Here is a 15,888-nt window from a genome sequence, read left to right on the forward strand (position 1 = left end):
TATTTTTCTAATCAGTGTGTGGGGTATTTTTGTGGAGCTATATTGTGCTATTGTATGATTTATTGCACAAATACTTTACACATTGCCTTCTAAGTTAAGCCTGACTGCTCGTGCCAAGCTTCCAGAGAGTGGGCACAGGATAATCTTGGATTGTGTGTGACTTACCCTGACTAGAGTGAGGGTTCTTGCTTGGACAGAGGGTAACCTGACTGCCAACCAAAAACCCCATTTCTAACAATATATATATATATATATATATATATATATATATATATATATATATATATATATATATATATATAGAGAGAGAGAGAGAGAGAGAGAAAGAGAGAGAGATAATCTGTCAATGTAGATTGCCATGTGAAGGGCACCTATGTGCCATTCCCACTGTCTCAAACAGGAAGAAAAATGTCACCGTAGCCAGGATGCGTAACATGGACTTCAAATAGGAGTGTTAAAAAACAAAATAGTTTGAAAGGAAGATAACAGGGAATGGGTCTCATCTAAGAAAGGTATATGCTGAAGGAGGGAAGATGCAGATAACTACAGACACTCAAAGAGTTACCACGGTAATTTGTCACTGCCTGTATTGGTGGTGAAACCATTGAGGGTATGGAGTCAGGAATGGGTAATAGGATTTCTGCTTCTTTGCAGCAGACCTTGTTTCCAAACAAGGTTCACCACATTTCGGTGTGGTTCAAATGCAAATAGGAGATGTGGAAAATATAAAAGCCATTATAAGGGCAGAGGTACCATATTTCAATGTAATTGAGGTAGAATTGTCCTCATCCTTCTTTCCTTTATTGTGTCAGACCCTCCACAAATGATGTTGCCACCCACACTTTTAAAACCGACCCCTGTCTCATAAAACCATTTGAGTTAGCTGGGTACATGACGGATGCACGGCTCCACAGCCCAATGCCTTCTCTGTTGGCCTCTGCATCTCTTGCTACCTGGAAATAGTAATTCAATTCAAGTCTGATATCAATAGGTTTCAGCTGCCTTTGTGCTAAAGATTCATTTTAATTTTTGCCAATAATAGGGATCCCTCCTATGTATTTTAATCTTTCCGGAGTGAGTACTAAGGTTCCCTCAAATTGACCACTTCTATTGGAGCCCTTGATTTTGATTTTCCTTCAGAACAGAACAGTCTGAGAAGGACCTCTCACATTGGAAAACAGGATCTTTTGAAGAAATGTCTCTAGAGACCCCGAAAATTCAGGTTGTCCATTAGTTTGGGGCTCTTTGAATATCCTGACCATCCTAGCTGAGATGTCCAGGTATTCCAGTTGGTATTTTTGACATGTAATAGAGGTCAGACTGTGTAACTGAAAATAGAAGGATTGCCTCATTTCCGCTTGTATCTGGGTTATTGCCTCCACTGTTTTCTGAACCCTAACATCATTGGAGGATGCCTTCTTCTCAGTGTCCTCCAATTGCATCATCATTTTTTCCCATTTGGTGTCATATGCAATCATCCTCTGTTCTCTACCTTGCAGGGTCTTTTATATCTTCTGCTTAACAGCCATCAGCATTTATTCCTGTTTCTTTAAACTAGTTTTATTTTCTGTGTCCTCTTTAGATTGTTCCATCATTGCTTATTAGAGTGTCTGAAACAACTGCTCAGCAGAAACAGTTCCCCAGGTAGGGACCTTAGATGAACCACTTTTTGAGTCTACCATGTGGATTTTACCGAGCTGCAGAAACCACCAGCTGATATCTACAACACCCTTAGAGCGGGCATCAGAATTGCAGCTGTCCCTGCTTCACTTCCTACTGGTGTGTTGTCACTCAAGAGCTGGACGCTTGGCTGGGGGTCAATTTAGCATTCTCTGGGCACCAGTTTCTTTCGGTGGAACTATATTCCCTGATTGAGAGAGTCTGCAGTGTGCAATGGGGAGGAAAAATAAATATGCATGTCCCACCATCTCCTCTCACCACTCTGATTACAGGCAATGCTCTCTGCCACACCTGTCAGCACACGAGGACTAGCAGCAGGCTCTCTGCACCACAACACTACTGGGGCCTTGTGCTGTGACCTTCGTGACCCCCAAGCATCCACATCTTATTTTAAGAGCTACTACCATCAACATTTTGTATCTTAAGGGGCCAGAAAGATCCGCCACATCCAAAGAAATCCTTGGTTCCCCAAAACTTTGCAACATCCCCATTGCTGCTCCAGTCATTCACCTGTTCCGTAGGGCAGCTTAGTCTCTGCCACTCACTCAGTCCCACCAGGGACGTCAATACGACTCAGTCTCACTGCTTGCAGAAACATGGCTTTCTGCAGGCCACTGTAGCCATGATCCACACTAACATCTGATCATGTAATATAGTACTTTATGGCAGATATCGCACCTGCCAGAATTGATGGCTACATTGAGAAAAAAATGGCCTCTGTTGGTGTGAGTTCAGAGCAATTTGCCTGGCATTGAAAGCCTTTCTTCCTCCCAACAAGGGTAGGCTGGTTCAGGTGTTCACGGACAACACCACTGCCATGTGGTATTGCAGCAAGCAGAGCAGGGTTGTGGACCCTGTGACAAGAGGCCCTGTCTCTCTGGCCATAGCTCAAACCACAGGACATATTCCTTGTCATACAGCACTTGGTGGTCTCTCTGCATACCAGGGTGGACAAACTCAGCTGTCGATGCCCTGTGGATCACAAATGGCATCTCCACCCAGAGGTGGTGGTCCGCAACTGGGGAGAACCTTGGTTGGATCTAGTTGCTACCGATAAGAACAGGCAATGTCAGCACTTCTGCATGCTGGAGTTTCCAAGGCGACTCTCGCTCAGAGACACATTTCATCTTGTGTAGACTTCAAGCCTCCTGTATGCCTTTCTGCTGATACCACTTCTCCCAGAGTTCTTAAAAAAATCAGGCACGCCCGGGCCAAAGTCATTCTTGTGGGTCTCGATTGGGCAAGGAGAGTATGGTATCTTAAACTCCTGAGCATGAGCATTTGTCCGCTGATCAGGCTGCCCCTTCAGGAGAATCTCTTGTCACAGTAACAGGGCAGAGTTCTGCACCCGAACCTGCACACGCTTCAAATTCATGCATGGACATTGAGTGGCAGCAACTAACAGTCTTTGACCTCCCTTTGGAAGTCTGCAAAGTCATTCTGGCAACCAGGCATTTCTCAACCAAGACAGTATACGCCTGCCATTGGGACAAGTTTTTGGTTTGGTGTACTACCAAAAATATTCATTCCCTCTCTACACCTTTGTCCGAGGTGTTATTTGTTCTATCATTAGCTCAACACGGCTTTGCTTTGGAAAAAGTAAAAGCGTAACTTTAAGCCATATTGACTTTCTTTTGGTTGCCAGATCAGCCCTCCCTGTTCAAGTCATCTGTTGTGACTCATTTACTGTAAGGACTCCTGCACGTGTTTCGGTCAAAACCCTTCATTATGCCTCATTAGGACCTTCATCTACGTTTTCCTTTTTTGATGTACTTGCCTTTCGAGCCCATGTGCAGTTGCCCTTTATGCCTGTTAACCATTAAAACGGTCTTCTTGATGGCCATTCCTTTGAAGGTTAGCAAGCTTCGTGTACTCTTTGAGCACCCTCCGTCCACCAATGTCTTTCCAGACAAATGGGTCCTCTGGACCCATGCCTTTTTTCTGCCAAAGTAGTTACACCCTTCCATGTTGGCCAAAGCATCACACTGCAACCTTTTTTGCTCTGCTCAATCCTACTAAGGAGGTGGAGAAACTACATTGACAGGGCCTAAAAAGAGCATTGTCATCCTACATTGAACGTACCAGAGAGCACCAGGTGGACAATCAACTCCTTGTTGGGTACTCCGGAGCAAAAAAGCAGAAAGCCATGCAGATCCGGACCATCTCTAGATGGATTGTCTTCTGCATTAGGATATGCTACACACTGGCCAAAAAGCAACCTCCTGAGAGCTTGCAGGCCCATTCCACTAGAGCCAAGGCTGCGATCACTGCATTAGCTCACAGAGTACCCATCCTGGACATGTCGGGCTGCAACATGCATATCTCTATATATGTTTACCAAGCACTACTGTGTGGACAGTCAGGTCTGTCATGATGGGCATTATGCCCGTATGGTCCTCTAGAACTTCCTGGTCTGAAGTTGTTTGCAGGTCCACCTCCGGGGAGGTTTTGTTTGTGTTCTGTTCTAAGGTATAGAATCTGCTGCTAGACATCTTTATCAGATAAACAAGTTACTTACCTTTATTAGCACCTTATCTCATAAAGGCTCTAGCCAGCTGCAGATTCCTTCTGCGAACTGAATTTTCCTACTAGTGTGACCCATTTAGGTCTTTAGTGACTGCACACTGGTCCATCAGCATTCTGTCATGGCACCGTTCTTCTGGTGTGGAAATGTCACGAAAAGAAAGTTAACATCAGTCCACTGGGTTGGCACCTATATAAGCACTGAGCACATCACTTCTTGTGCGGTCAGTGCTGACGCAGAGCCAATCGATGCCCCCTACCAACATGCAGAGGTACTGTTCCATATTTTTGGATCCAGTCTGAATCCTGGGGAATTTTCTATAGTAAGGAATTTGCAACTAGATAGAGTCTCTCCCAGATAAGATTTTACTGAAGGTAAGTAACTTTTTTTTTATGTAGGTGCTAGTGGGTTTAATCGTACTACCATCTTAGTGTGATCTGCATAGGAAAGAACTAAGCAACAGAATATTATCTAACCAGTTGTCCTAAGGGTCTTTGATATAAATCAAATATCATGGGAGAAAGAAGATAAGCCCTGGGTTATGCCTCACTTAGTGGAGTAGGTTTCTGAATGTATAGCGGGTTGCATGGTTAACTGGCCACAATTTTCCAGGGACGAGGCAAACCAGGCTTACCGAGTACCTGTAATGTCAGTTTCTCTAATGTTGGAGGTTAAGACAGAATAATCAGTGGTCCTAAATCTAGTGGAGAGATCCATAAGAATCACTAAGGTTGCTGGTTCTCTTCCAGAATTATGCTTGTGCAATGTCTGTGTTTCGGCCACAGAGAAACCCCAGTATGTCTGAGTGTTCTAAGTATACAGACAGCTGTTTCACAGTGATTGATTATGTTACTTTTCTTACAGATGGTAGAATACTATAGGCAGGTCGTTTTCATCTAAATATAACTGTCAAGGCTATCTATTTTCAGTAGTGGTAAATAACCCCATATTTCAGTTGGCCACAAGTATCAGATAAGAACAGATTTACTATTTATGTGAGCTTGCGTGTTTTAATAGAGGAGAGAGTCTAGGAGACTGAGACTGAGCAGATATCCTCTGGAGACCTAGTTATGATGTTAATGAGATCCTTCCTAGTCTTTTCTGTATCTTTGGTGGTTAAAGAGGCCCGTGCCTTGAAATTATTAGATGAGCACAGCTCCAGAAAAGATAGCCAAGACTCACAGATGGCGTGCTTGCTTTTGAAAGGGTAGTAGATATTGTAAATTTTAGTTCTGAAGAATTCTTAATTTTTTTCGCAAACATTGTGGAAGAAATGTATCTTGTTGCTAGAGAAGAAGGGTTTTAAGATGTATTTAAATATACAGAATAGACAAAAAGTAGTGTTACCTGACTAGTAAACGGGGGAAAATATGAAGGCCGATTTGCCCTGGAATGCACCCTATACATTTTCAGGTGGCTTTGTAACCGGGGGCCCCTTTGGGAGACCATGGTTTAAGCCATTTGTCTCATAATAATCTACTCATGAATACTACTTGTTTTGTGTGCTAGAGATCTAACTGTTCAGGCATATGAGTGGTGCCTCCTTATAATTTGTTCAACAGCATTAATCTTTGCAACACTTTATTAAATGTTTCTTCAGGAATGCAGAAAGAACTGAGTAGAATTAGTGCAGTGATTTAATATATTTTGTCTCAAGCATCTTGTGGGGGATTGTGTGTAGGAAAGTATCACTGTGTAAAGTTTGTCCAAAAAACAAACAAGCAATGACCTTATTTGCACATGCTAGAACTATGTCTAGCATGCGTCCCTCAATATACTTCGGGCCCTGAACTAGTTGGCATAGGTAATAGATTTCAAAACCTTTTAGAAACAATGTCAGTTTGGTTGCTAGCATGGAGATTCAAGTCTCCTAAGATAATGGTTTCAGCAAATGTAGAAGTACTTGCCCAATTAATTTAGGTAACTTTTTTATGTGGCAGGTACTAGACCCCTGACTGTTCCAGGATATTACAATAGATTGGGCAAACTAAGAGTAATATAACTATGAGAAATTAGAGTAGCAGTACAGGAGTCATTCTACCTGGTTTAAAATGAGCAGTTGCCTTTCTAAAGATTATTGAGCCACTTCGAGGTTTGAACATAGGTAAGGTTAATAGGGGATTTTATAACCTAAAGTAAAGCACCCACTTTGAAAACTGTTTTTGTTCAGTGAAAACAAATTGCCAAAGCAGGAGTTTGTTTTTTCTGATCAAAAAGAACATGGAACCATAACCAGAGAGCTTTTTTTCCTGCCCAATGGGACCATTTACATTTCCCCTGCAAGTTGTCATCATACCTTGCATAGCAGACATGCAAAGAGAAGATGTGTGACAGTCAACCGACCCTTCATATGGCAGGATCACCATCACTGACTCAGCAGTCCTCCTGTGGCGGATAGACCAAAGGGTTGGGTTACTGTAGCACAGCCAGCAGAAGCTTTTCTGATGGTAACCCAGCAGTTTCTCAGGTGTGTTTGGCAGGCTGGGATTACTGCTGGTTTACTGCATTGCTCCTGGTTCTCCAACCTTTAAACAGGCACCACATTTTGGTGACTTGCAGTTAGGTATTAATTGTTTCCTTGGATGTTCCAAAAACCCTAGTTTGTTGGATCAATGCAAATCTTTTCTGCAACAAGAATCTGTAAAAGGGTAACTTGGAATTAAGGCAAAAATGTTTTTTATTATTGATCACTTTGATGAACTTTGATGGGAAGGTAATTACTAGTGCCTTTTTTAATTATAGAAGTATTTCTTCCTGCTATAATGAAAACACTGGTGTTTGTAAAGGGCTGATTATCAACCAGCAGTACTGTCTTTTCACTCCACAACTATTGACAGCCAATAGGAAATACTATTGGACTCCAACCTCTTACGCTCATTCAATTGCATTCTTACCAGGACCTTCAGAGCCACAGTTGGCCTTTGCCTTGGATGGTGGAGGCATTTGGAAGAATTGAGTACCAATTTCATATTCCTTATTGAGATTCTTCAGCGGCATGGCTTTGAAGAAGGGGAGCAGGCTACACTGTAGTGGGTGGGACACTATTTGTCACACAAAATATAATGGAACCTCTGATTATGGTTTTGGAATCATGCAGGGAAAAGAGTGTGGGGAGTCAATGTAGGACTGGAGTTTATTGAACAGATCAATATTACTCTGCTGGTCAGTCTTGGGATTGATGTTAACTGAACACTCTAAATGCCTGTGATCAATAGGGAGAAAATATGTGTTGCACTCAGGAAGTTTTGAAATCCACTTATGCTAGTTTTGCCCATAGCCAATTTAGACCAGACAGCTTTTAGAAAAAAGACCTTGCTTCTGATTTTCCCCAATTTGGTTGTTCCTTTGACCATCATCAGGCCAGCATATATCAAAGTATGCCCAAGGTCTCACAAAGGAGCATCAGTATGGAGTCACAAAGCTTTCTGTGTAATATGATTACAAGTGTATGCAGTACATCCAGAACAAGAAAACTGCTGGGTTGTTTGTCTAGGGCAAAATGCCACAAGCAAAAACCATTTCAAACAACCCACTGAAATGTAGGCTTGTGCTTTGCTAGCCTTTTGTGGTGGGTGGGAAGGAACCGATGCCTAATTCTAAATGTATTTTCAGTGATCATCAGGCCTTTGACCACACATTTGAGCATTAATAATTAGTCATGTATGCCTCCATATTATGTCATAGGCCTCATCCCAACAAATGTTGGCTTTAGTTGCAAAACAAACAAGCATTTTCAATGCAATGGGTCTCACATTTGTTCGAGTTAGAGCTATTACCGTTGTAAAGCAAAAACAAAACGCAGCACGATCACGCTATGTAAAATGCAGTGCGATCGCGCTGCGTGGAAAATAAACAGATAAAGTAGTCCGGACTCCAGGCTGAAAACATCAAGCCTCGTATGTTTTTGGTACTTTACCGGTGCTGTGTAGGTGGGCTAAACACCGGAAAAGGCATGACGTATGCATGCCTTTCACAAATGAAAGCAAGCGGATTTTAAAAGGCAAGCCCACGAACCAATGTAAGTGACTGATGTGGCATGGACGTGGTTTCAAGCTCAAAGAGAGATTACAGAATGAACAGAGCACTTTGTGCTCGCCCATAAAAATGAGGAAGCCATTGGTTTCATTTATTAAATTGTGATAAAAAAAACACCACACTTAATTGTCAGTTTTCTATTGTCTTGAATGAGGGCAGCACAACAGTATGGTAATGGACATACCTGTCACCCAATGAACTGGCCTCAACCATATAGGGGCAATCACCATGAATTCTTACTGACTCTTAAGAAGATGCTGATATTTTTGGATGTACTATTCTAGCTCTATTATATCATCTCTGTTACACAGATCTGTTTTCCCTTTTGTTTTTATACTTTTGCAAGGGGAAATACCACACTAATTTTAATAACTTTGTAAATGAGGTGCCAGATAAGTGCAATTGGAACAAATGTAATTGTAAAATGAAATGTAATATCCTTTGAAATGACTTATGATAGATTATGAGAAACTCTGTTTTTTACCTGCAGGAGGTTCAACACCAACTCTGTTGCCCAGCTGTGGTATTTTGTCAAGTGTCTTTATTTCGGACTTTCAGCTTATCAGATCAAGTGTGGCTACCCCAACCGAGTGCTGGGCAACTTCCTGACTAAGAGCTACAACTGCATCAATCTGTTCCTATTCCAAGGGTGAGTAAGTCTTGCCACAGAGACATGTGAAGAGTCGGGGGAGATCAACCTTCTGATAGAGGCTTGCAGCCACAGATTCCTCACGTTTTGAATATTCCCCAAGAGCCAGACTGGATCCGGAAACTTTTTCATAGCATCTCTATGGGCCAGAAAGTGGTGCCTTGTAGCTCCACCCTGACGGTGTTCCACTCTGGAAATGACGTGCAGTGCCTATATAGGCACCACTCTCATACACAGAAGCCAGTTCCTTTCTTTCCATGTCACCAGACTCGAATCCGAAGCTTCTCTTGTATGTCTGAGACTACTTATCTTGTGTGTTTTCTCATGAATAAAACTTTTTCCAGTGTGCAAGGGAGGTCACACCCTAAGACGACAAGCTTTAAGCTATGAAGGGACTGTCATGAACAGATTCCTGTGACTGATCTCCACTAGGTATGCCTGTTCTGTCTCAGGTTGAGTCACAAGACCACCAGAGACTATGCATCAATGACCCCAGAGGCTCTCAAGGAACACAAGGTAAAACTTTCCTTCGCCAAGCACAAGAAGATGACATATCGGAAGCACTCCAAGAAAGGCTGGGTTTCGAGGTCTCTTGATAAATCAATAAGTATTCACAAGTGTGTATAGGAAAACGACAAAATGTTTTTTTATTTTTCAAAACATAGTGAGCACCATAGGCCAACATGTGTTTCACTGCACATGTCACTTCATCAGGGCTAATATCCAATAACTAAAGCCATTGTGCAATAATGATTATAATAACAAAAATAGAACAGGGAAAAATGAGTTGAAGAAGAGGATTTTGAAAGAAATAAACATTACTTACATTCATTATTAATCACTCTTAGGACTTTATCTAAGAGTAAACTAATTTTTACAGCAAGTCAAAATGTTAAAAAAAATGGAAAGGAAAGGAAAAGCAACTAGGGATGAGAAAAGAGGTGAAAGAAAAAAGGGTGTAAATGAGATTCAATCAAACAAATGATACATATAGTCACCTCATATGTGCTTACAAAGATAACAAATGGAAATAGATAAAATAAGAAAAAAATATTGTTAAGTGAAGCAAAAAGTGACCCATTTAAGTTGAAGAATACACCAAGAGGAAACCTAAAAGGCAAAAACAGAAGACTTCCAATCAGAAAGGAACAAAAAGAGAGCCTTTAGTGAGCTTTAAATAACAGCAAAATGAATGTCATACCATTACAATATTTGTAGCATACACAATTGATAATGATCTCTTTAAACATTTGTCAAAGAAATTGAATTCCTGGTTTGGTTTGACATCTGAAATATAGTTTTGGCATGCTCCGGCTCCTTGGATCCCTACCAAATCCCTCTGGTGCACCTTCCACCTGGATTACCACCCGCAGGTTCGCCCTGAGCCTACTCTGCCCACGTCTCCTCTTCTGACGCTGCCCCTTGCGTCTATATCCTCGCCAGGCCAGGGCACATCAATGTTGATGCTGACCTGGTACCCAGAGGAGGTTGCTCTGACTCAACTCCGGTCCCAAATCCAACGGCTTTGCAAGCAAATCAGACCGAGGTTTCAGTACTCGCTTTACCACAAGACAGACAAAATACCTACCATGGCCTCTTAGAGCCCGACTCTGATAAAAACTACTACCAAGGTGATAAGTCGCTCAGCCCTATGCCGATGATAATTATGTGGACTTACACGAGGCTGGTGAGCTGGATACTTTCCCAGAGACAGCCCTTTTCTCTCCTCAAGGCCCAGCCACATAAGAATTTGGCTCATAAGCCATGGTCATGTGCAGGCCGACTGAATTCCTTGACCTCCACCTCCCCACTATGGAAGAAAAACTGAACTTCCTAAGGGAAAGTCTACAGCCTGGCCAGACTACCTCTGAGCCTTTTCTTCCTTTCAACTAGGCATTAACAGATACCCTCTCAGGGGCTTGGGCCAAGCCTTGTACTGGCCCTCCAGTGATCTGCCAGAATGCCAGGTGCCATCGCCCGGCTCCAGGAGACCTAGCCTTTTAGTCGCGTTAGCCTTTTCCAAAGAGCCATGTGGTGCAGGCTTCCACTAGCTGGACCATCGTCAACAATTTTGCTACCACCACCCCTGCCAGGGAATCTAAGAGGGTGGACAACTTTGGTAAACCTCTCTTCTCCTTGGCCAGTTTGGCTCTGTGCTATATCAGCGCCTCCTGTTTGTTGGGGCATTAAATTCATCCCCATTGGGACTCGGTGAAACAAGTCCTTCCTGCTGTCCTAGGAGACCTTTGCCCTGTTCTTACGTAGGCTATTCAGGATAATTGTGATGCAGCCAAGTTCACAATTCATTGTGACTTAGACACCACCGACTCTGTTGGGAGAGCTATTGACACCAGTGTTGCCATTCGTCACAATGCATGGCTACTATGGACTGGGTTCTCAGGCAAAGTCCCAATCCTCTCTGAGGGACATGCAGTACTATGAAACTTGCCTGTTCGGGCACAAAGCTAATTCTGGCCTTGAGCGTTTCAAGGAGAGAAGGGCTACTTCTTGCTCTTTGAGCCTTTCTACCCAGCATCATCAGCAACTGTACCAGCCCTCCTTTCATGGCATTGGACAAGGCATCACATAACGACACCCTGTTCCACCCTAGCAGGGGACCCAGCGGTTTTAAGGGAGCGGTCAATGTCCCCACCACCACTACAGCCAAGGCCGGAGAGCCGCTCAGTCCACCACCCTTACGCTTACCCTTTATGCTTTAGTGTGCCCATACAGGTCACAGCAACCCAGTGGGAAGCAGAAACCATAGATTCTAGATTAGTAACAAGTCATCAAATCGGACAGGTATTTTCTGCAGACTGTCCTCCAGGGTAATGTCTTACACTTGCTTTCCTCTTCACCACACCGTCCACCCAGCGACTGACAGAGGCCCACCTCTCCATTTTGCGGCAGAAAGTGCAAGCCCTTTTGGCCAAAGAGGCTGTTGAGAGGTTGCCAGTGACAGAAGTAGGACGTGGTTCATATTCCCACTACTTTCTGGTACCCAACAAGGACAGAAGTATTTGGTCTATTCTAGATCTGCACCCTTTCAACACCTTCCTCCAGAAGGAGAAATTCAAGATCGTCAACCTGGCTCAAGTCTTGTCTGCACTAGATTGTGGAGCCTGGATGGTGGTGTTTGAACTGCAGGACACTTATTTCACATTCCCGTACTGCCGGCCATTGCCACTTCCTGTGGTTTTTGGTGGAAGAAGAGCATTGCCAGTTTGCTATGCTGCCCTGTGATCTCTCCAGCACCCACAGGTGTTCCCGAAAGTGATTTCGGTGGTGGCAGGTCTTGGGTGGCAGTCTTCCCCTACCTTGACGGCTGACTGCTGAAGGTGGGCTTGCCCAGATAGCTGTCACCCACCTCCAAACTATGGCAAACCTCCTGTTATCTTTGAGGTTCACTAGAAAAATGTGCTGAAGCCACACATGACTCCTTCTCAGATTCTCCCTTTCATCAGAGCTATTCTTGACACAGTTGTTTTTCTTCCTTCTAGGAAAGCGAGTCCAGGATATCGATACTGTCATCCCAGTCTTTCAGCCATGTTCCTGGATTTCAGTGAGGTTGACTCTGAGGCTGCAGGGATAGATGCTCTCCTGAATTCTGCTGATTGAGCATGCCAGGTGGCATATGTGGGCTCTGCAGCAGGACCTCTCTGACCATGTCCAGATTTTGGATGAGACTGCAAAAGATCTGCAGTGGTGTTACTGGTCCGTGGTTGGGTCAGCTGCAGATCCCTCTATCTTTCCCCACAGAGAGCTGTTAGTGGTAGTGGAGGAGGCCCTCTAGGAGAGGTGGAGATCAGAAGTCTCTGGTCTCCAGGCAAGTCCCAGCTCCACATCAGCTTTCTGGACCTGATGGCTATCCCCTGAGCATGGAAAGCCTTCCTTCTGTCCATCACGGGGACGCTGGTAAAGGAGCTCTTGGAACCTACCACCACCATGTGGTACTGCAACAAACTGGGAGGGCTGAGTCACAGACCCTGTGCCGGGGTGCCTTGAGCCTTTCGAAGTGGCTGGACAGCCAAGGAATTTTCCTGGTGGTGGACCACCTTGAGGGATTGCTGAATGTTGGGGAAGACAAGCTTAGCCACTGGCACCTAGTGGATCATGAGTAGTGTTACACCCAGAGGTGGCACAACATCTCTTTGCGAATGTGAGGACCCTTTGTTCCATATGTTTGCCCCTGCCAAGATTGTGCAATGTCAGAACTTCTGTGTGTTGCAGTTTACAAGGCATCTCTCGCTCAGAGACATGTTCCACCTTGAGTGGAGCCCGGAACTCCTGTTTGCATTTCTGCCTACACCACTCCTGCCCTGAGGTCTCAAGAAGATCAGGACAGACTGGACCCAAGTCATCCTAGTGGGTCCAGACTGGGCATGGGGAATATAGTATCCAGAACTCCTGGGCTTGAGCATGTGTCGTCTAATCAGGCTGACCCTCCGGAAGACCTGCTGTCGTAGCAGCAGGGGAGGGGTCTCCATCTAGGCCTTTGTTATCTCCACCTTTATGTCTGAAGATTGAGCTGTGATCTTCCCCCAGAAGTGGTTGATGTCATTCTGGCAGCCAGGTGTCCCTTGACAAAAAATATACACCTTTTGTTGGGCTAAGTTTGTGGTTTGTTGTGAGATACTCCAAACTAACTCCCTCCAAGCCATGTTATCAGACAGTCTTTTGTTTTTTCATCTTGTGCCTGTCAAGGCCTTGCTTAGGACACTGTTAAAGGCTATCTGTCGGCCCTTTCAGCCTTTCTGCTATTGCCTGATGAGCCTTCATTGTTGAAATCACTGGTTTTGATGAGGTTTTTAAAAGGACTGCAGCATCTTTTTCCCCCTTCTCCTTTTGTCTCAATCTTGACGTTACATTTTTGATGTGTACCCCATTCCAGCCACTTTACAGCTATTCTCTTTGGCTCCTCATCATGAAAACCGTGTTCCTTATTTCAATCACCTCAACACGGCATGTGAGTGTTCATCCACCATATATCACCACCTTCTCTGAGAAGCTAGGGCATCCTTTCTACTGAAAGTTGTGACACCATTCGACATCGGTCCAGCCATTTCTCTGCCAGCATTCTATGCTTCACCTCACCCCTCTACACTCAGCATCACCCCTTCAAGGAGGCGTAGAGACTCCATTGCTTGGACCTTAAAAGAGTACAAAGCTTCTGCATCAGTCATGCAAAAGGCTACCGAATGGATGATCATTATATGTGGGGTTTGTTGGAGTGAAAAAAGCCAAGGTGGTGCGGAAGTGTACCATCTTGTTCTGGATCGTGTACTACGTTAAAATCTGCTACACACTGGCAAAGAAGCAGCCTCCTGAAGGATTACGAGCCCATTCCACCAGGGCCAAAGCTACTACAACTGTACTAGCAAGCGGAGTCCTGTCCTAGACACCTGACAGGCAGCTACATGGAAGTCCCGCCATATGTTCACAAAGCACTATTGTATGGACAGTCAAGTCCACAAAGAAGGACATTTTGCCCGCTCAGTCTTGCAGGACTTTCCGGTTTGAATCCATCAACAGTACTCATCCCTTTCAATACTGCTGTGGAGTTTGTTCAAAAGATAAGGAATCTCCAGCTACTAGTCTCTATCAGAAGATCATGTTACTTACTTTTGTAAGGCTCTTTCAGATAGAGACTATGTTGCTGCATATTCCTCGCCACCACTCCCATCCTCCCTGTTGTGTGAATGGGCTCTACCCGATAAGAATTTCCCAAATCTAGGAATCTGCACACTGCCTATCAATTTGCTTTTGGGCTCCGCGTCTGTGGGCATGGGCAGTGTTCAAAGCAACTGATATCAGCACCAGATAGTGGCACCTGTATAGGCCCCGCACTTCATTTCAGGAGGGGAACAGCATCTGTGTGAAGCAGCAGGGTGCTACTTTACTCCATGCAGAGCTACTATGGAAAAGTTCTGGCTCCAGTCTGACACCTGGGGACTATTCAGTAAGGGAGGATTCTGCAACTAGATAGAGTTTCTACGAGAAAGACCGCCATAGTGGATAAGTTACTTGTTCATTTTAATCCAAATTACCACATAAATAGGTCATTGCATTCCAGAAAGTCCTACTTAAAGTGGGTGGAAGAATGTTTAGTATCTGAAATTAAAATGTGAAAAGGGGGCCTTAGTCGCGTTTACTGTTTGTAGCACTTCTATTTAGCGAACACACAAATTAAAATTTTAGTTAGGAGAACCTCTGCCAGTTCTCTTTTGTGGGAAATTGACTGCATCAGAACGATTGCTTGATATTTGATTCGGGCATACACAAATCTTGCTAACGCCTGTTCAAATATTACTCTAAAATAATTAATGCAGACTGATATCAAATGTATTACTTCGAAATATAAAAGGTGAACAATTTAAACAATAATCCAGCTTTTCATTTTGTTCATAAATAACCAACATTTAAACATATGAAATGATTTCCTTGTTCAGGGTGACTGTCATGCTACACCATTTGATACATTTAATAAATGACATACTTGCAAGGCACTTAAACATTCTCAAGCACAAGAAAGCATTTAAGATAAACAGTCACAATATTACTTCAGTTAATTATTTCCCCTTTTTAGTTCAATATGTTTTGGTCACATTGAATGTGTTAGTAAGTAACCTTCTTCAGGACTTCCACTCTTTTAAAGTAAATTCAATCAAAATTTTTTGTGAACTTTCCAAAATCTTTTATTTTACTCTGTTTCTGCATCTGGTAGAACCAGGTGAGGCATCTAGGATTATCTGATACTACAAGCAGAAGAATTGCCATATCATAGTACTAAAGCTGTATTTTCGGGGTAAAACAAATGATAGCATTTTGAATCTAAGCACCTCCTTTTCAAGCTTTCTCTGATGCCAGGGTTGATAGTAGCAAGTCAAATATAGAGCTTAGTATTCTCATCTTGAAGGGGTGTTACTTCCTAATATGTTGTGTCATGCCAGGGTACATTTGCACAGAATTGGCCTTCAAGGTTAGCTATACATCCATGTGT

The 15,888-nt window shown here is 43.5% G+C and overlaps 1 protein-coding gene across 2 annotated transcripts in view; it reads left to right on the forward strand.

Annotated features, from left to right (window-relative positions):
* The window catches only part of LOC138303899 (piezo-type mechanosensitive ion channel component 2-like), a 733,706-nt gene that overhangs the window by 614,771 nt on the left and 103,047 nt on the right, over nucleotides 1-15,888 (forward strand). For both annotated transcript variants that reach the window (XM_069243434.1, XM_069243435.1), the window contains one exon: nucleotides 8,730-8,888. In XM_069243434.1, the coding sequence (XP_069099535.1) occupies nucleotides 8,730-8,888 (159 nt within the window). The remainder of the gene's footprint in view (nucleotides 1-8,729; nucleotides 8,889-15,888) is intronic.

The sequence above is a fragment of the Pleurodeles waltl genome, chromosome 7 (genome assembly GCF_031143425.1).
Source record: "Pleurodeles waltl isolate 20211129_DDA chromosome 7, aPleWal1.hap1.20221129, whole genome shotgun sequence".
Taxonomy (NCBI): Eukaryota; Metazoa; Chordata; class Amphibia; order Caudata; family Salamandridae; genus Pleurodeles; species Pleurodeles waltl.